Here is a 21,501-nt window from a genome sequence, read left to right as displayed (position 1 = left end):
GGCAGAAATAAATTTCTCTTTTCTGAAGTCTGAAGAAAGGGAAAAAAGCCCCTAGATAATTTCTGTTCCATCTTTTTATGTGAAAATTTCTTTGAAATATCCTTTTTGTGTTGTTCATTTGAATTCATAAAATAATTATATGTCTGCACTTTAGATTGCCTTTTTATTTTTCAGCCGGTTATGAAAATAATCATTCTTGTCTTTGCTGACGTGTTTTGCATCTCGCTTGAAATACATTTGAGTCAGCGGAGACATTTTGAAAAGATACATTTATCAGACATGATTTGGTGTGCACACTAGATACCCCCTCCCCCTTCCCAATTTTTCATCATTGCATTATCCTAAATGAACTGTCCAAGAGGCTTAGGCTCTCTCAGCTCAGTGCTGCAGAGTCTGGGAGAATGAGCAAGTGTGTGAGGTAGTCTCTAAAATGATGAAAGGAAGTGTCTAGTAATAACCACATCAACTTTCTACCTCTCCTGTTCACTGCCGGCTCCCCAAATGTTTTCAGAAGCCTCCATCACTCCTCAACAGCACCTCTGTAAATGGCTTGTGAAGTAATGAAGAACTTAGCAAAAACACTTCAGTCTATAAAGCTTGCATCAACAGTATAAGCCAATGGAGAGCCCAGCACTCATTTTCCCTCTGGTGATGTACAAGCCTCCTATTAGTCTCTGAAGCCAAAACTCCAAGCTGAGATGTTTCCCCTTTGTGTTCAGGTAGAGAGAGTGTTATGTGCCTGCTTTCCTGTGTATTACCCGGACTGCCAAAAAACAGTGGAGAAGACATGAGGGTGATACACTCTAGAGAATTGCATCCCATTCTGTTTTTCTTTTCTCTTTTTTTTCTTTCCAAGAGATGTTTCTTCTCAGTTAAAAGGCTATGTTTCTCAACACCATTTCAATGTGCTGACACCCCAACTGTGAGGTGTTGGAATTGGCAAAAAACATTGTCAGCGCACAGTATTGTGGTGCCAGTGAACTCCAAAAGTACAACATGAAAGGGGTGATTTTGTGTATGTTAGAGTGTATTTACTGACAACATCGCCATGCTGTTACTCATCACTGACTTCACCCTAGGAGATGAATAATGTGCAAATGGGCAAACATTCTTTGTTTGCTGTACACTCTGACAGTATTTACTTTGGAATCACATAGTAATGTTTTGTTTTGCAGCCAAATCAGCACAAACTGATCTACAGTACTAAGCTTTAGATTGTTTGTTCGCTGTTGGGTTGTATTATTTTCACACCCTCTGTGAGCATTAGTGAAAAAGTGACACAGGCAATTTGAAAATATAAGGAAGAATAAAATTACACTATGAAACAGCTTTATCTGAAGTTAACGCATCATGTAGTTTAAGTTGCTGTCTTGGGGCGGATGCTGCAGTGTACCACAAGCTTGTGCTGTTCATCTGAGCAGGCAGTTAGCTAAGCTCAGCTGATTAATAAATAACCATGCCATGGTCTTGGATCAGTGCACCTCTAATGTGCTCAGACTCTCTGCCTTGTTCCTGTTGCGTCTATATTCCACTTGGCTTCGTAAATGCAAAGGAGGGGTGGGGTCTTTCTACTGTCTATCAGCATGTCGTAAGGGTGTCTCAGCACGTAGTCATCAAAGCCCGCTGTGGCATGAGTTCCCCTCATACTGCCGTATTTGTCTCTCTGCATGGCCAAACGCAATTGGACATGAGCTCCCCGTAGCTGGGCGCCCCTCCCAACGCATGCCCACCCCCACCCCCCCCCTGCTGTTCTCCCCTCCCTTTGCTTGTGTAAATTATGTAAGTGCAGGGGAAGCAGCAGTGATGAGGCACAGAGTTGTGGCATTTCACAAACCAGGGTTGTGAGGAAAGCACATGCGAGCCTACTAGCCTGCCTTGCATGCCTAGTACAGCACAGTCTGCCCGTCGCATCAACTACACCAAATGCATTTTTAACTGGGGTTTCCAGAGCAGTCTGGCTAGACATGGTGAAGACATGGGGTTAGTGGGTTCACCACACGGACTCTTCTCTAACTAGGGGCTGACATCTCTAAATGTGCTGTCTGTGTATTGTGAAGCCATGCAGGGGAATTCTCTCTCCAGAGCTCAGACGAAACCCCGGCTCTGAACTCAGCCCTTCTCATAAAATAACAATAGAGTGGCACTTTAAAACGCAGACCTCACACAAGATGAGCAGTCAGATCCAGAAGATACAGTACATCCTAGCAAGACAGATATTTACTCTAAAGCCTTCTATGCATGTTTGGTATTTGGTATTTTTGTCAACTATTTGATATTTAAGTGGCACAATTTAATATCTTATTGCAGATTTAGTGTGTAAGTATATAAAGCACCCTACACTAACCATAGTGTTAGATATTTATCCTTCAAATATCCTTCTTGCTCTTGAAAGCTAGTCTTTTGGGCAAAGAACTCACTTTACTAAATTTTCTAAAGTCAACCCATTTTCAATCTCACTACGCACACACACACATACACACACACACACACACACAGAGAGACAGAGAGAGAGAGAGAGAACAGAAACTCACACTGTGCAATATTGCTAAAACAACTAGTTGATTATGACAAACATTACCATATTTGTAACTGATTAATAATTTATTAAGTAAAAATATCAAAACAGCTTCCAACATTCAATATGAATGTGAAGATTTGCTACTTTGATCTTTTAAGTATCTTTGTGAATTGAGTATCTTTTGAATTGGACTATTTGTTGGACAAAACAAGCTATCATCATCATCTTGAGCATTTTTCATTGTCATTGAATACAATCATTAGTTGTAGCTCTGCTATGCCTACACAGAAAACAAATTACAGGCCACAGTAATTAACACATCTATCCCATCATCATTTTCTCATTCAGCCCACTCTTTACCTTTAGCTGAATGCTATGTAGCTCCTCTTGCTCTCTGTGGGCGTAACTTCTCGCTGTGCCACAACAAGTGCCACTAACCTGTAGGATACGGTGGCCATGAAGCCACAGGTTCCCTTAGCTCTTTAGTCTCACCTAATAGCCAGTTGTAACAGTTCCTCTGTTGTTGCTCTGTAGAGTGAATGGGAGGTAAGTACCATCTCTGTCTTTCTGATCTTCCACAGTCTGTGAATTGAAATAAGTAAGTATGTCCCATCTGCCAGGCAGAAATCAATAGGCGCTCTTCACGCCACGCTGAGTTTGTCTGGCTTCTGAGGAATAATTAAAGAGCCAGCTTGCAGCACACAACCATGATGACTAATGCTGTTTAAGGAATGCCTCTCTTACATAAATCAATAGTCCTTATTTCTCTTTCTTCCTTTTCCTATTTCTCTTTCTCACTCTCCCACTCTCTCTCTCTCTCTCTCTCTCTCTCTCTCTCTCTCTCTCTCTCTCTCTCTCTCTCTCTCTCTCTCTCTCTCTCTCTCTCTCTCTCTCCCCTCTCACTGTTTCTGCATGTGTTTGTATTTATCAAGGCAGACAAAGTTCTCCTTTGTGCTTGTAGGTCAGTGTGTCACTGTGCCTTGTCCATGATGCTTATGCATTTTGACAACCTCTGAGTGAAAAACAGCAAAATAACTCTCTTCCCTCCAAAAGCAAGACAGATGCAATAGGTTCAGTTGTTACACATGGATATGGTAACTCCATATGACTCCCTTTCTGTCTGTGCCCCTTATTAAACCGGCAGACAGGGTGAAGGCCAGAAACAAAAAGAGCATGCATCTGTTTAGGCCGCATGCTACCTAACAACAGAGAAGCAGAATATATATGTTTGAAATAATTCATGGTTATGAGCATGCACCATGCACACCTTCCCACCATATTAGGTTTTCATAATTGAATAAAACATGGAAGTGCTCCGAACAGCCCCCCTCAGAGGGAAATGGCAGGCACTAAAGCATAGAAGCCAACTCAATAAAGAGTTGCAAATGAATAAGAGATGAGAAGCAAACGAAGTGTGGTATATGAGAACAAGGGGGTGATTTACTCTAAAACAATATTTGAAACAGCAGGTGAATGAAGTGTAATAATTACACATTGAAAGGAGGGTGGTTAGGATGTGGTCGTCCTCCTATGAGTTACTGCTGGGCTTTCAGTTGTGTCTGTAATTTTAAACCATGTGCGTTTTTTAGAAACATCTCTGTCAACCATATTTTCAGACATTGTATACACACACACACACACGCACACACACACACACACACACGCACACACAGACAGACTGAGAGAGAGAAAGAGAGGGAAAGGGAGACAGAGAAAAGCTGGGAAAGGAGGTACACTGTGAAATATCCTGAAGGTCCTTGGCAGCATTAGAGAAAGGCCTGGGAGGTTAGGAAACATCAAATCAATGCATTGTAATGTGAATTGACTGCTGACTTTGATCATCTGCCTTGGGAGTGCCTTAGCATTGAGTGCTGTCACAGTGGCTGGGTTAAGCAAATATGGCATGGGCTGAAATGGAGAGAGACGGGGAGGGAGAGACAGGTTAGAATGGGAGTGAGAAAAAAGGGATATGTGATGCCCAGCTATCATCAGAGAGTAATGGGCACATTAAAATTCAATGTCCGCTTTCTAAATGGCATACTGTAGATGTTCTGCATAGTTAAATTGACTCATAATTGCAGATAGTGAATATATATATTAATGACATGAGGAGGTGTAGGCCCTGTTTCTTAATGTGATAATCATACGTGTACTGTTGTGCTCCAACTGCTGTGTATTTCTTTGAAAAATATTTCCTCTATAGTGGTCATGGAAAAAGGATTTTAGCCCAGATTCTCCCAAACTGTATTGCTGGGTAGACAGCTGATAGCCTCCACCCGGCCCCCTCCAAAATGATGGGTCAGCCCTGCTTAGTGTCAGAAGCTGCTGATATCCTAGCTCTGAAAGTGGAAATGCTCTTAAGCCTTTCTCCTATAATGGAGTGGCCAGTCTAATCTTGCCCTCTCTGAGTGAGAGCAGGTAAAGAAGAGAGTTTTTTTACCACAACACTGTGACCCTTGCTTTGGCACTGTACAGTCCAGATTACAGTGCAGTGCAAGAGTGACATCCTTTTTCTCTTGCCACTGTCCCTCAGCTGTACCATCCAGTATCCTCAAGAGGATGCCCCTCTTACATAAGATACACAGTGGTAGTTTATTTTTTGGGGTCTGAAATCATTTTGCTGCAAAACTGTCATTTTGCGAGCATGACCTTCCAAGAAAAATTACACTCTGGGTTATAAATTAATTTGCCAAAAACAACTTGTAGTTACATTTGAGTGACAGACGGCATTTAGCGGCCGTAATAATTATGACCCAGAGAAGTGACGCATTTCGGATGTATATATGTAATAGGGTCTCATGGCAGTCAGTGAAATAATCACAAAATGTAATCTATAGACACATGCACAAGGACTCAAATTTTCTATTTTTTCCTAACACTCAACACGACTTTCAAACTAATGTATTACGGGCTGTACGGATGCTTGGTGGTTAGCACTGTCTGCTCACAGCAAGAAGGTCTTGGGTTTTCTACCCGGTTGGGGCAGGGCCTTCCTTTGTGTGGTTTATATGTTCTTCCCGTGCTTGCATGGGTTTCTCCGGTTTCCTCCTATTGTCAAAAACATGTATGTTAGGTTAATTCTCCTGTTAGTGCCTGGTACTGACATAGAACTGGAGTTGGTCCCTGGGCGCTGCATAATGACTGCCCACTGCTCCTACTACTTAGGATGGGTTAAATGCAGAGACTGAATCTCACTGTACAACTGTATGTGTGTATCTTTATTTCAATTGGAAATATCTCATGCCTGCACTACTTTTCCCAGCCGGGATGAGGAACCATTACAAATCACTGATTAAAAAAAAAAATAGAAACCATGATCCCAGGTCTTTCTCTAATCCTAACCAAGTGCTTTTGCCTAAACCAAACAGACCTTAACCACAGCAATGTCACATCATAAAACATAATTCATTTTTAACAGTGATTTGTGAAGGTATGAATAGCATGGACAAATAATGTAGTGCCTATAGATGCAGCATATTAGAAAACACTCCCATGGCTCCTTCTGGAGTGCATGTTACAAACAACAAAATGTGGATGTTTAATTTTGAGGACTTGTTGCATTTTTCAAATAACATCTTCAACTGCAGCTGAAGGAAAACAGTAGCTGTTATATGATCAGAAGATTCATTGTAAATCTTTGTCCTCTGTGTTCATAGAAAATTGTAGAAAGAAACTGAGATGGATGAAGAGAGCACTGGAGTATTTGACATAATAACACGTTATGTCACTGTGACAAAGAAAATAGGAGGGAGGGCTGATGCCAAACAGGAAGAGAGAGATTCCTTGAGTCAAGCCGGAGCAGCAAAGAGAAGCCCAAAACCTCTTGTCACTGTATGAAAAGAATAGCAAGACGACCCTTAGGTATTGGGCTGCTAGGTGCATCTCCTAACAAGCTGACTGTTCAAAGGCTTTTTAGTGCTCTAGAGAACATGAAAGGCATGTTTAAAAATTTAAAAGCCCGATCTGTTCCAGTGCTATGGAGCGGCAGAGGGAAGCAGATTTTTACGTCGCCATAATTCCCTAGTTGCTTGCTTTGTAAATTAATTAAGATGTTTATGACAGCTGCTTGCACCTAATGGAATGCTTATAGACTATGCTATTAATTATTACTGCTGGCCACGGCTGCAAGCTTTCATATTGCTGAGGATGTATGGCTGTGGCTGCAGTATAGATCTTGACTTTGAGATTGCATAGAGTGTCAGTGGGTTGTCTGTACATATGTTGCAGGTGTTTGTTAAATGTGTTGGGCCACTTGTGAGTGGCCTTTTCTATATGCTCTTGTGTCTGACTATCTACATCACAGTATTGACAATTGCATAAAAAAGAATTTAATGTAGTTTTAAAAATAATGGGCAGTATTCCACAAAGCCTTGCTGAACACCATGGGGTAGGTTAGAAAGTGGATCTGCCTTTGTTATCGGCCATCACTGTGATGATGCTGATTGGATGTTTCCCTTGTGTAAGATGCAAAATCAAATCTGTCCTCTCTGTAACCTGGCCTGGCTGTAGGATGTGCCTTCTGGATAAGTGCCCTGTTTTTATCGTGTAACATTCAAAGTGTATATTAGGATTGTCACCCTTCTACTCGATAAACCAACAGCCCTTCCTGTTACCTTGTCCAGTTGTTGTTGTAGGGCAATTGGACCGTGAACTGTAACTGACCTCATGAGCCTGGAGTAAGTTCAGTGGTTTACTCCCTACTGTTAACTTGGTTCTACAGTGGAGGATTGTTATGCTTTCAGTAAGAAAGCATAAACAACTCCACTGTTATACCTATGAGTGTGCAAATGCTAGTATGGCTAATTATAGTTCCTCTTTCATATGACTTCACCACAAGTTCTTCCTCTGACATTGTTATGCAATGGCATAAGAATAACCCCATAGACAGCAGGAATCTTTGTAGCAGCAAGATACAGTCAGCAGATTTTTTTAGATATAAACTGTGGATAAATTGCACCATGATCATATTGTTCGAATTCTGTTCAAGTGCATTTACTTCAGTGCTGTAAATAAAGCAGTGATAATTAATATTTTTATATCATACAACAGTTTGGCATAGCTCGTAGTGACGAACCTACAGAGAATTTTTAGCAATTCTTTAGCTTCCCTTGGAGTTTTATAGCAAATTTCAGCTCATTGTTTAGCTGTCTGGCTGCAACTTTACTGTTTTGGTTCATTATCACAGCTCTGATATTGTGTTGTTTTTGCCCACAGCAGGCATCTCTTTTCTGGGAATAAAGCTCTAAAAACCTATTATACACTACCTGTACAGCACCAAATGACAAACAGACACAGTTAGCGACAAGCTGTGGATCATTTAGCGACTAAAGAGACAAAATTTCCCCTCAGGAGTTGGTAGAGACCAAAAACAGAGTTTAGAGTTAAGAGAGTGAATACTGGACCAGTGTGTGTGTGTGTGTGTGTGTGTGTGTGTGTGTGTGTGTGTGTGTGTGTGTGTGTGTGTGTTGGATGTGTAAAAAATCAACAAAATTTGTGATATTAAATAAAAATGTATACTATGTCATGTTGTGTTCACAATTTGTCTCTGCCTCCCCCAAGGGGCCAAAAAACAGTTATTGCAGGTTTGAGATAATTTTACTTTACTGAAGTATTTCAGTTTGATGTTGCTTTATACTTGTACTTCACTACATTTCAGAGGAAAATATTGTACTTTGAACTCCACTACATTTATTTGACAGTTACAGTCATACTTTGCAGATTAAGCATGTATAATCCTGTAGTGAGCATATAAAATGATGCATTGTTACACAATAAATGAAACCACCCAACAGTATATAAAATCCTCCCCTTTTTTTAGCTAATTAGCATCAACCTCTACTAGCTGCAACATTAATATGCTGCTTATGCATTCATGCTTCAGGACTAATAATATAAAATATAATAATACAACACTGACAGGGATCATTTGGTCTACAGTACATTATGAGTAATTTTAGTTTTTATACATTTAGCTGATAATATTTACCATAAGTGCAACATTGAATGCAACATTTTTACTTGTGAAGGAGTATTTCTACACCGTCTCAGTGCTTAGGTAAGAGTCTGAATGCTTCTTCCACCTCTACAAGGCATTTATCCAGTACTACAATTCCCCAAGACATGAAAAATAAAATAAACAGGGTATTGCCCTTCCTTGAACATAACACTGTTTTTAAAGCTTCATTTTAAAGTGAAAATAGATTTGATTCCTCTGCTTATCAGCTGTCTGGATACAGTGTTGGTGGAAAGTATATCTCCTAGCTCAAGCATCCAGACAGTGCATCCCGTGGTCAAGTTACCTGGGAGTCAATGGGACAAATAAATAACACAACACAGCTCACTCTGTTGATTACACCATGTGAGGTAGGCTTGTATCCCTCTATCCCTGCAGAAGGGAGGCATCATGTTTCTGCTCTGCAGAGCTTTATCCCATGTTATCCTCCGATTACATTTACATAGAGAATGCAGCAGGGAGGGAGAAGGCAACAAACTGAAGCACACTCCACCTGCACCACAAGAGGCGATGTGTGAAATATGTATTCAGTCTTTCATCAACCTCTTTATCTGCTACGCATGGGTTATCCTCATGTGTAAAGTCCTCTGTCGTGTTAGCTTTGAAAAAGGAGAAGGAAACTGTGATCTGTGTTCTATTAATCATAGTCCAGCTCCATGGCTGTCCCGTTATCACACATGTGTATAATTACAGGGTATTTGTGCTTTAAGCATGGCTCTATTGCCTGGAAATGGAAGAGTGGCTCCACTGATGAACTCCCTGCTAATAGGACTACCTTTGATCTGCATGGAGCATGGAAGGCTTACAGAACTCGCAGGTTTTAATTATGAAATACATGAAAAATAGATGCTGCACTAAGTGCCGACCATGACTGCAGTAAATCACAGTAGCAGTGCGCTCGCTAGTTTGCCTCTGCTTTTCCTTCCTTTATGTCTTCCAGTGCTCAGAAAATACCTCAATCCCTGCCTTGCTCACTCAGTTCGTTAATGTGAAGGAGCAAAAAAGACAAGTCCATGATATTAATTAGTGGATTGACAGACATGTAATTCATCTCAGAGGAAGTTTTCATTACATGGGAGGCTTCAGAGGGGCAGTTTGGCTTATTGGCAAGTGCTAAGACCAGACCTAATGGGGCTGCAGTTCCCTCCCATTTGAGCAATTACAGCCAAGTCCTTATCAGCAGAGCCACGAGTCCACTGTTGTGGGACCTTGACTTCCAACACACTCACATAAAGTGATCCTTCCCCACAGACTCTTGTTCATTAGACAAGTGCCTGCTGTACTGTACTTTACTGGATGAGAATTGAGACTGAATGAGTGATGGTAATGAAAGGGTTCCAATATATTTCTGAGTCAGCCGTTATAGAGCTGATATTAGCTAACATTAGTTTGTTATCAAAACACTAGACTTCTTCCCCGTGAGGTGATTATACAAGTAGTCTCGTGTGTAAAATCTGCACAGACTTGGACGACTCTGGTAACGGATTGTCACTATCTGTCAGAGTACACATCAAGTTGCCTATCCTAATCCCATCTTTTACTTCTGCTTTTCTTGAGATGATGCATTCTGAGCTCGGACAGGGGAGTTAAATAAACAAATCTTGTGCAACACTTCATCTGTTATAATGACATACCTTTGGCAGAAGCAGTCTACCGCTGTGGTTTCCTGAAGTAGATCGCCTGTGAATCATCCTTTTCAACCATGCAAAGAAACAGAAGACAGAGAAAAACAAAACAAGTGAGATAAATGATAACGTAGATCATACTGTAGATCTGAGATCCTCTTTATTTAACTGCAGTATACAGCCAATTGTGAATATGTAAGTTCTCCTGAACAGATTAGCCCAAAGGGGCACATCTCTATTGGCCAATTGTATAAGTCTTACAACCCATTATTGTAAAAAAAAAAAAAAAAAAGAAAATGCATAACTGGAGTGTATGCCTCGGGAGCTGTAGGTAATTGTATTCCCCCTTTAGATTTCAACTTTTGTAGGGCTAAGGTAATAAATTGTAATGTGAGTAGAAATTCACAAGTGTGTCTCTAGGGAATGTTTCTCTTGTCTACTGGAGAAGCAGAGCAACCCCATGCCCTTCTTATAACATATACATTTCACATTATATAATAATTAAAGCCTTTATATACAAGTGTATATACATACCCACTGGTGGCCTATACAGACTGCTGTTCAGTTACAGTAAAGTGATCCAGGGTGGTCTGCAGAGTGTGGTTTGTCTTTATTTATGGTGCGGACTGAAAGGCTATTGGGTTTCATGTGTGGTTGAGGCTGGATCACTGGGAGATTACTGCTGGGCTGGGAACCGCCAGTGCAGAGAGTACACAGAGGCCTGCCTGTGCCCCTGGCCTCACTTTGACCAGCGCCCAGGGCCTTCCTGCATCCGTCAGGCCCCCCGGGACCAGCTCGCACTCAGAGGAGAATTACGCTATAGTACAGTTAGAGCCAGGATCAGAGTGAACAACATCAGAGCAGTAAAAACCTGGACATTTTGGCTTTTCACCTGCAGTACTGCACTGAATCGCAAAACACAACTGAATGGAATGGCTCTGTGCTTTCTGAATAGGCAGTCCCCTGTTTAATTTATAAACATTTCCTGAACCTTTTTTTCTTTCACAATTGCTAACCTCCACTGGTTCTCTGAGCATGTTTCAGATTAATACTGGGCACGCAGTGATACATATTAGTAACAGTTATGATATAAACCATTCTCCTCAGAATAGCCTGTAACAATAGGGCTTTTGGTGGTTTGTAAGAGCCTTGGACTTTGTACAATGGGTGTTTTTGGATCTTGTCATTTTGATAAGCTCTCATATTTAAGTGAACCTGTGCAGCAGTGTCTTACCAATAACAATAGCACTTATCACAATTTTCCCTGAGGTACAATTAAAATTCCGTCAGAGTCTTCAATCTGCCTCCAAGCCATGCCTGCTGTTTCTCGGCCCTCCTGGGCCACACAATTCCTCTGCTGCAATGCATAATTCACGAGCCACCAAACAGCACAGAGGACTCACCTGGAGATTCACAGGCCCAGCAATGCAGAACTGCACTGGGGGAAGTGTTGCACATGAGTCTGGGTGACATTTGTAGGGGGCAAGGTGTGTGTGACATGGTACCTCAAGTCAGCAAGGGCTACTATGATCTCAGGGTCACCCTGATAACAACGCTTTCCCCTTTGGGATCTCCCAACTTCTTGCCTTTTCCAGTAAGGCATGTATTTTTTTTTTGTTCTGTACGTTCTCCTTTCGTCTTCTGAAAGACAATTGTGGTGTCCTCTAAAACTAATTTGGATGTATATCTTCTATTTGCAGACAATTCCATAGCGATGCATTGGTGTAACCTGTGGAGTCTCAGAGTGGTTGCTTTTAGTTAAAACCAATTAGAAATGACCAGAAATAACAGCGCCTGGAGACAGAGAAGTCATTTTTCACTTGAGCCTCCCCAGAGAGTTGGCCTCTCCATGGATTAAGTGTTTTAGTATATTAGGGGGCAGCTGATTAGAATCATTGTGCTTTTTTAATCATTAAATTTTTGCATGTATAGTTTATAGTAGTATAAGAGCTAATAAGGATAAGTGTGTCACTGCAAAAGGGAGGATTGTTTAAATGACTTTGTGTATGGAACTTGGCCTTCACAAAGACTGCCAAAGTTAGAACAGCAGAGAGGTCCTTGAATCGGATTATCTATGGGCTCAAAATAGGGTCATAAGTATTGTAGCTGTAAATCTGAATGTATGAAACATTTCGTATGAACACTTTGAATGTATGAAACTGTTTTGATCCATTGAATTTAAATGTTTTTAATGCGTAAAACAATTGAACAAATAGATTTCATTTTTGAATCCGTAAGGAGATCTGTAGCTGTGCATGACATTTTGTCTACAAATGAAAAAGATTTGCATAAATAAAACGAATGACTTAAAATACAATTTAAAAAAAAGAATAAAAAGGTTTGCAATTAAACATCTATCTCTTTGAAGGGGAAAAAAGTTCACACAGAACTCAGTTGTATCTGTGAAGTTTACACGTACAAATCAAGTCTACAAGGACAAATCAAACATACATTTGATGCTTCCTTCTGAAAAGCCAATGGGGATGCTCTGAAACACTGGGGGTGGGTCTTCTGGAGGTGAGGGAAGCACAACCCAGCTGAGCATCCTGTGAGCCTCTGAATTTAACAACACTCATGCTGAACTCCCTTATAAATATCCTCCTAACTTTACTTTATTTTAAAAAAATCATCCATCTAACCCTAACCCTGCTTGTCCTAAACCTACAAATAAGGCATAATATTTAAAATAGTATATTTTTATAACAAGGTACTGTACTTTTTGTAGGTTTGATTTGTACTCGTGGATTTGATATGTGGCTGTAAACTTTACATTCACACATACGATTGAGTTCTGTGTGAGCTTTTTTTTCACCCACAGATAGATGTGTAACTGCAAATCTTTCTTGTAACTGCATACCTTTGATGTGTGACTGCAAACCTTTGTGCAAAATGTCTCTATGCACGCACACATTGGAAAGTATTCGAGCACAGCATGTAATGCACAGCTACAGATCTTATGGATTCAAACATTAAATCTTTTTATTCAGATATTTTTTACACTTTCACACATTTGAATGCATTCATACAAAATGTTTTGATGCATTTAGATAAGGTGAGACACAGCTACAATACTCGTGACCCTATTTTGAGTCCATAATCATCTTATAATAAGACTTTTGATGAGTGAGCCCTTATGCAAGAGCAACCTTGTATCATATAGTTGTACTTTGGCTATTCCTTATGCTGTCTGACCCACTACAACATTCAACTGTACATTTCTGAAATATACAGCACCATAGATATAAATCACAGCAAAACATGTTTCCTAAACAATTGGAGCTGTTTTGGTCCTTTGTGATGGCTAAGAAGAGACACATTAATTTTTTCTAATTATTTTCTCTCAGGAATGTAGCAGCAATTTGTCAGTTGGGCAGGTGGCAGCAGTCAAAAGATGGACTACTGAATATAGCTACATCTATCATTCTTAAGATGACCATGGCTAAGGCACCGTCATTAACCAGCAACCTCAGGAGTAGCCTAAAATTAACAGTCCCATACAGCTGCCATCATTAAGACAGGGCAATAACCAAACCCTCACATTATTGCCTGATATCTTCGAGGCCTTATTAACTGGAGACAGTGTGTGCTGCAAGTGTGCATATCCAAGGCCTATGGTATTGACCCGTACTTCCAATAGGTGTCTAGCCCCTCCCTCACTGGATCTTCTTACAGCTGGGTTTGTTTCGCAGGCTGTGTCCTTGTGTGCGTCGGGCGTGCAGCAGTGGCATGTGGAGCAGGCGGCAGGAAGCGAGCCTCCCTGTCTCCCCAGACTGAACAGTGAATGAGGATAAGTGAGGAGCGCCAGTCAATGAATCAAGCAGCAGGGAGGGAGCAGCCAGGGGGGGAGTGTGACGTCCCCACGGGAGAGGCCTCGCATTAGGAACTTCCTCGTCTGTGTGTTTCTGGCACAGGTTAAATGGATCGCTCCCATTAGCGCGCTGAGAGGACAGCTCCATTATATGAAGGAGACTGTAACTTTGAATGTCACGGTGCAACAACCCCAGAGCACGCCTCGTCTCCCAGGGAGGCAGGGTGACAATAACCATCCATGATAATCATTCCCTGTCAGGCTTTAAGGAACCTGAAATTATGACGTACAGCCTGCCGTGCGCCTCAGACTTCATTACAGCGCTGTCAGTTTGAGTCGCCCGCGATGGCACCGAGCTTCACAGCCGGCTGCAGCACTGTGGCTGCCAAACCCCAGACTCACTCTCCTCCTGTCTAAGTGGCATGTTTACAGGATGTGTGCCCCCCTGCAGATAGATGTGGTGGAGGTTAACCTCCAGTCACCTGCACGGTGCCTATCTTCCTCTATAGCATAGACAAAGTCTCATGAGAACATGTGCTGAATTGTTTACCAATGCGAGGGGAAATATGACTGATCAAAGGCCACAGTGTGACAACTGTCCCTCCTTCCACTGTGACAAATGGTAATGTCGAAATTTGAATTCAGCTGCAACTTCACATAGACAACAGGCTTGCGTTTTAACCTACATTTTTATTATTACTTAAATGAATAATGCCCAGGTAGATGTGTACAAAAGGGCGATCCTCAGGCTGTAAGCATGTTTATACCAGCCTGTTTGTCAGCCAAGGAGAGATTCACCTCCAGACTGACCTCTGAACCTGCCATCCAGTGGAGAAGACATGAGCTGGCAGGCATTGCCAATGTCAGTGCCCAGAGCTAACTCCTTCTTTCTCACCGACTGACTCATTCATTGGCTTTGTGGCCCCTTCTCCTTGCCACCTCCAATCACAGGGCTCTGAATGACACGTAGAGGAGGAAGCAGGCCGACTAAACTCCCCCCCCGCTTCCTCTATAACCTGCATAGCAACAGGCCGTATGTATTTGTTCTGTAAAAGACAGAATGTACATCTAAGAAGGTATTTGTTATGAGTATAGTTTTCATATAATTAGGTGTTTGGTATTTGGTGAGTGGGAGACAGACAGAAGTAAGGGAGGCCTTTTATTACAGCACACACATGTACACAAATGCAGTTTCTGATGTACACATATGGTTAGTTTTTTTTATTGTTTTCTGTCTGTTTTTGTGCATCTGGTTTTAAGGACTTAAACATACACTGGAGTTTTTGATCACTAGTGGCACTGTAGAGCTATGATTTCCTGAGCTATGGACAAGCAAAGGAGAGGAAGATGACTGCTGGATAATTTAAACAATGCAGGTTTCAAACTCAATTTTTTCATGAAGTGGTAAATGCATGTTTTTTTGCATCTACATTTCTTTTAGGCCTTGGTACACACAATACCTTGTAGTGAAAAATGTTCAATGTCCAGTAAACAAAACTGTGTTTGTTTGCACTGAATTCCCCAGGGTACCCTTACAGTAAATAATTCCCTTTCTTAAATAGACTTGACTTTATGAAGCATTCAGATTTAATATGTTCACTACAATAGGGCAATAAAAGTTTACTTATTATCAAAATGAAGCTATAATAAAAATGATTTATGAAGTTATTTTTCTGAAGTTTAGTGAATTTTATTTGATTTTGCCACATAGATTGTTACTTCTCAGTGAAGGTGCCAGTGACAGCAAAACAGTGCACATTATCAGTGTGGTCTGTGTGGCTAACCTTGGGCTGTAGCAGACACATAAACTGTTCACACGCCCAAAAGAGACCTGTGTTCCTTTCACTTCCTCTGTCATAAACATATTTACTGAGCATATGGTTGTTTATAACTTTAACATCTTTGTTGAGACAGAGATACATCTTTACAGTAGCTCAATTGTTTTCCTCAGAGGAAGTCATTTTTACTGACTGTTTAACATGTATTTCATTTGGCATTCAACATTCAGATTGAATCATATGCGCACATTTCATGTATAACTTCAGACTCCAATTTGAGAATGTCTTTGTAAGTATGTAGAGATTTATTTATACAGCAACAAAAGTTACAAAGTGAGAACAAGATAGAATTAACAAAACAGAAATAGTAGGTGTCTGTAACAATTAAAATGCAGCTAACAATCGTTTTAATATATTATTTAGTTGATTGAATAATCAGGAAGTTGTGAAAAATGCCAGTGATGTCATCACATTTCTTGTTCTGTTCTCGTTTCTTGTTCTCTCAGATTCAAAGATATTCAATTTACATTGTAAAAAGGGGAAAAGCAGCAAATTCTTACATTTGGTGGCCTAGAACCATAAATTGTTTGGCATTTTTGCTTGAAAATGGACTTCAGTGTTTATCACATAATCGATTAATCAAATTGAATAATATTGTTAGCCAGGAATAAGCTGCCTATCTACCAGTTCCTTCTGATACAGCTAACACTGATCACACAAGCTATTTTCACTACATGATAAACAAAAAGCTAGTTAATTGTTTAATACTGGCTTTTACAGCTGCCTTGTGTTACAGCATCTTGACCACATTGATCCTTAATGGACTATCAGCTCTTGCTCGATTTCATGTCATTTGATTGAAGTCCAGAATTTAGATTGGTTTACTGTTTATTTTCTCGTCGCGTAATGTCACAGTTGGACAGAACAGAAGGTTTTGGCCCCAAGCACTGGAACAAGGCTAGAGCTCCATCACAGACTGCTGGCCCCGAGGTGACTGTTTTCCCTCTTTCTGCTCAGTGGAGTTGATATCAGTTGTGTGTTTCTGTGTATATGTCTATAGGAAGCTGAAGGGCTTATTTGTTTTCCTCCTCGTTGCTCTTTGACTCGTTTCCCCTCAAACGTGTCTGAAACATTGTTATCTCCGGCCAGACGCCTTTTTCACAGACTTATTGAATCATGTCAGTTTGCTGTCCCCTGAGTTTCAAATGCAAGCTGTAGAAAAATTAGCCATTGCTTCCGCATGACAAGTGGGATCTATTAGTGTGCTCTCGCCCCGCAAAGCATGAGCATCCAGTGGGCCGCTGGGGACCACGGCTGGCTGTGCGCTCGTCCGCGTCGGGCTCCTGGGGCATTAGACCAATGCTGCAGACAGGAGAAGCAGCCGGAGTCACAGCAAGGACCAAACTGGCTTATTCGATGAGTTGGCACCCAAAGGGGTGAGGAAGGGCAGTATGAGCAGTGGCAGCCCAGCTCCTGCTCAGCCAGGTCTGACTCACACTGGTCAGACTGGCCACTTGTTTGATAAGCAGGCTCCAGACATTACTGCTTGTATCTCCGATAATTCATCAAATGTTTTTCTACCAGTCTGGACAGTTTCTCAGAGACCCGTATAAGCCTGAGCAATGTTATTAATCAACTAGTCAGATCAAATTTGAGGTTGCTCAATGAGACCAGCGTCCCTTTGATTTAATGATAATTGGTCAAATCCTAGGTGGACTCTACCACAGGCCTTTGTGGAAACAAATATTTTTTACAGCCAGCGTGCTCCATTCCACAGTACAGTTTCATCTCAGCAGCTTGATGACATTATCATTGCACTAGACTATCACCCCCACTGTGCTGCAGTTTTTATTGACTCAGAAAAAACATTTGAAATCATGGGATTTGGCATTTTCTTTAGGAAATTATATTTTACAAGTGTAATTGATCCTTTAATATACTGGTTTTATGACTGACTGTAGTAGTTATAGTCAAGCTATTGTTTTGTATAGATACCAAATAAAATGTTCTTGAAGTCGGTGTTGATGTCCTCCAAGGATTTGTTGTGGGTCCTCTTGTTTTTCTTCTTTAATAAATCACAGCTGTGAATCATTTTTACAAACTCTACACACACACACACAATATGTCTAGTCAGCAGGCTTGTCTGTCAAGACACTTAGCAAGAGGAGCACCTGACCAACTACTTTGAAAGTTAAAAAAAGAAATAAAGCATGCCTCTTTCTCTGCTGTTATTTTGATGAGCATCATGCTGTCAACAATTACAATATGTCTTTGAGTAGCTGTGCTGTCCTGGCACCCTAAAACCTCATGATTCGGTGTATCAAAGTGCACTTCACATTATGGTGATATTTCTTTCACTCACTATTATATCTTATATAAAAAGTGTTCAGGTGTTCAAGGTGTTCAAGGTGTTCATCATTAATAGACAATGGAATTGCAGTGTATGAGGTCCTGATTGCCCAAAACTAATACTAAGTACTGTGATCTGCACAAGCTTAACTGTGTACAAGAAACTTCATCCATCATCAGAACTACCATTTGATGCCAATTGTTTGAAACAGTATGATTATATCTTTTAAATATTGCATGTAATTATTTTCTATATACTGACTTATCAGCGTTGTGTCCGTCTATATTAATTTGTGTTATGTTATTATTTTGTCTTGTGCTTTCATATGCATTTTTTGTATATTTGTACAATCTCAATGAGACTATGTGTTTAAATAAAGGATTAATTTACTAACATTAAGGTCAAAGTGCCTCCATCCCGCTCTGGGCCACAGGCTTAGTCATGTACTCAGGCCCAATCAGTGTGGCTGCTGAACACATTAGCATTCCAAATGTTGTTTGTTTTACAATGAATTTTCATTCACTGCCTGCAGTGGATAGAGTTTCAACTACCTTGTTGTGGATGTTGATGTAGCATGGCCGTAGGTCAGACACCAGTCTACACACATAATTGCCTTGGGCCTACTACCTCAGTGACCTTGGACAGTGACAGTCTGTTGAACCACAGGGTCATCTTCTTCATTGCTATCAACTCTATCAGTTAGACTTAACCAGAGCACTGTGTAAATGATGTTTTCAGCTTGCTATTTATTGTTAGTTTAATATATTTGTATTCATGGTTTTCTCTGTTTTCTTTTTGCAGGTATTTCTGTAACAAAGAAGACACATACCTGTAAGTATAATGACTTTATATTATTTTATTTTTGTTGCACTGCAATGTTAAGGCTGTAGAAATATTCATTCATTTAATACAACTTAATATTCAGGAATATTCTTTACAAACCTCATGTGAAAAAAAATCTCCATGTATTATATACATAAGATATCTTGTTTGTATCTGTTTTTTTTTCATCGTATGTTCTTATATAAATCTTATTTTCTGACTAGGATTGTAATAGTAATTGTAATTAGATCTGTGCCATCCACTTTCACTATTTTTTGATCTTGATCCCAGAGACAGTATGAGAATAACCCCAGAGAGGAAATTAAAATGCTATGCAGTCTTATGACTGCTTGATAATCATGCACAGTTGAAGCAGCCAGTGTGCTGAAGCACCTCTTTGTTTTCTGCAAGGTCCTGCAGCTGAACAACACGGATGTGGTGTTGTGTGGTGGTTTGTAACCTCTGAGGCTGCATTAACTACCAAGAGTTTGTATTCTTCAAGTACAGATCATATCATGAAAATTGAAAGATACAGACACAGTATGTGACACATGTGAGATGCAAGGCTTCTTTGTGCACTACAACGATCATACACAGACTTTGCCTTCTCTAACCACCACTGCCTTTTCAATTTCAGTCTGCTCATGAAGAATTGATGAACAGTCAAACCTGTAGAAATCAATGATATCCAAGAGATTTGTACTGTATTTTGACACGTGTGAAGTGTAATCGAAAAGGCATGTTAAAACTGCTTTTGTGTATTGTACTGCAGTGTGTGTATGTCTATGTGTGTGTTCACTGTGTGAATGGAAGAAACTAGCCCTGAAGGCTATCCTTTCGCTCTGATCACTCTGATGAAACTTGTGGAGAGGGAAGGCCAGAGGGCTTTTCTGTAAGAGCGGTCGGAGTGTTTCAGATTGTGAGAGGTTGCATCTCGCCCTGTAAAACTCCCCGGCTCTTTCTTACATCAGACAGCAGGGCAAAGGATATGATCTTCTATGCTAGACAGCTCTAACTTACTCAAACAGCTCCGTCAAAACAGCAGTATGATTGTGTGTTAAGCTATTTGCTTGTCTGGAGGGGCCATGGTGTTTCTTTTTTTTTTCTTTTAATACATGTGCACGTTCATGTTGGTGTCAGGATATCTTCAAGGTAAAAGAGAAGAGCTTTGACCCACCATCTACCGCCCCACTATCTTAATTAGTGCAGTGCTAAGCACCTCTACACCGGAAGGGGGCTCAAATCAAAGAGCATGATTTAGGAGTCTTAGGTTCAAAGCCCTGGGCAGAGACTGGACTACGCTGTCTCATTTCAGTAAGAAATATTCAAATCTTGTCCGTGTGAGGAAATCAAAGTAAAGCTTCTTAACAAGTAGTTGATTGCTGTGCCTCACAGACAGGAAGCGGCTGTGGAACCTCGTCAGTGCTGTGTGCACAAGAAGTTTAAGGGCCAGTTAATGGTCATTGAGAATGTGAAGGGAAGGTGTTTTTCTTTCAGAGAAGCCTCTTGATTATTTGGCTGGTGGAGTAATAATGAGAGAGATCGCTCTGCCCTACATGGGCAGGGTGTAGATCTATTTCTGTTCCCAGAGTGAAAACATTGGCTTTACAACTACACCAGTCCACACTGGTTCTTGTAATATGAACTAGGCAGTCCCGTTTGCGTATGTGTGTGTGTGTATATGCATATGTGTGTGTGTGTTTAGAAGGTCTTCCCAGTCCAACCCAGACCACAGGGATGGTCCGTGTCTCTGACTAACTCCCCACTCTGCCTGAGTGATCAAACTGCTGGAAGCTCCCTGCCATGTTAGTCCCCTCATCAATATAAATTACAGGGGCAGCTGTTCACTGGCAGACTCCTCTCCTCTCCTCTCCTCTCCTCTCCTCTCCACTCCTCTCCTCTCCTCTCTTACCTTCTTTCCTCCTCTTCTCTCCATTCTGCACTTTCCATTTCCATCCACCTAACTTAACTAATAATTTAGCCATCAGAAGATGAAGTATTCTAGATGAAAACAGATACTTCCTGTTACCATTGTGCCAATGACTGTCCCCATTCAGGCTGTTATACGACCTTATGTAGATTTACCATCTGAGGCAGCTCCCTTCTCTCTCTCTGTCTCTCTAACTCCCCTTCTTTCTTCATTCCCTTTAAGGGGCGGCCCCTCGGCAGCACTTTCTCTTACCACAAGGCTATACTTCTCAGCAAAGTCAGCTGTGGTTTTCCTGTACATTTCCCTGACAGATTTACAAATGCTCTGTCGTGTGGACTTATAGTAGCAGTTGATCCATCCCTAAAAACGGTCTGTTTAAAACAAAGTGACAGCAAAAGAGCAAGGGCTTACTTTTTTGGTATTGTTTTTTTTTCTTATTTTAATTGTGGACACCAAATATACGCTGTTACCTTCTCCTACCTCAGCAGGCCAACATTGCTATGAGAAGAGTTTCTGTTTGGACCTGTTGAGAGAGATGGTGTGGAGCGGAGGATCAGATGAAGCAGCTGATTACACTGAGATTAGACGTCTCACCTCTAATCTACCATCAGCAGTCTGGGGCTCTGTCTCACAGCTCGAATAGCAGAAAGCCAGCTA

The 21,501-nt window shown here is 40.9% G+C and overlaps 1 protein-coding gene across 1 annotated transcript in view; it reads left to right on the top strand.

Annotated features, from left to right (window-relative positions):
* roraa (RAR-related orphan receptor A, paralog a) overlaps positions 1-21,501 on the top strand; it is a 176,942-nt gene that overhangs the window by 103,683 nt on the left and 51,758 nt on the right. The window contains exon 2 of the mRNA XM_053318519.1: positions 18,894-18,923. Within this exon, the coding sequence (XP_053174494.1) occupies positions 18,894-18,923 (30 nt within the window). The remainder of the gene's footprint in view (positions 1-18,893; positions 18,924-21,501) is intronic.

This window comes from Scomber japonicus, chromosome 5, assembly GCF_027409825.1.
Source record: "Scomber japonicus isolate fScoJap1 chromosome 5, fScoJap1.pri, whole genome shotgun sequence".
In the NCBI taxonomy this organism is placed as follows: Eukaryota; Metazoa; Chordata; class Actinopteri; order Scombriformes; family Scombridae; genus Scomber; species Scomber japonicus.
The sequence above is the reverse complement of the archived record's forward strand: the minus strand, read 5'-3'. Positions and strand labels throughout refer to the sequence as shown.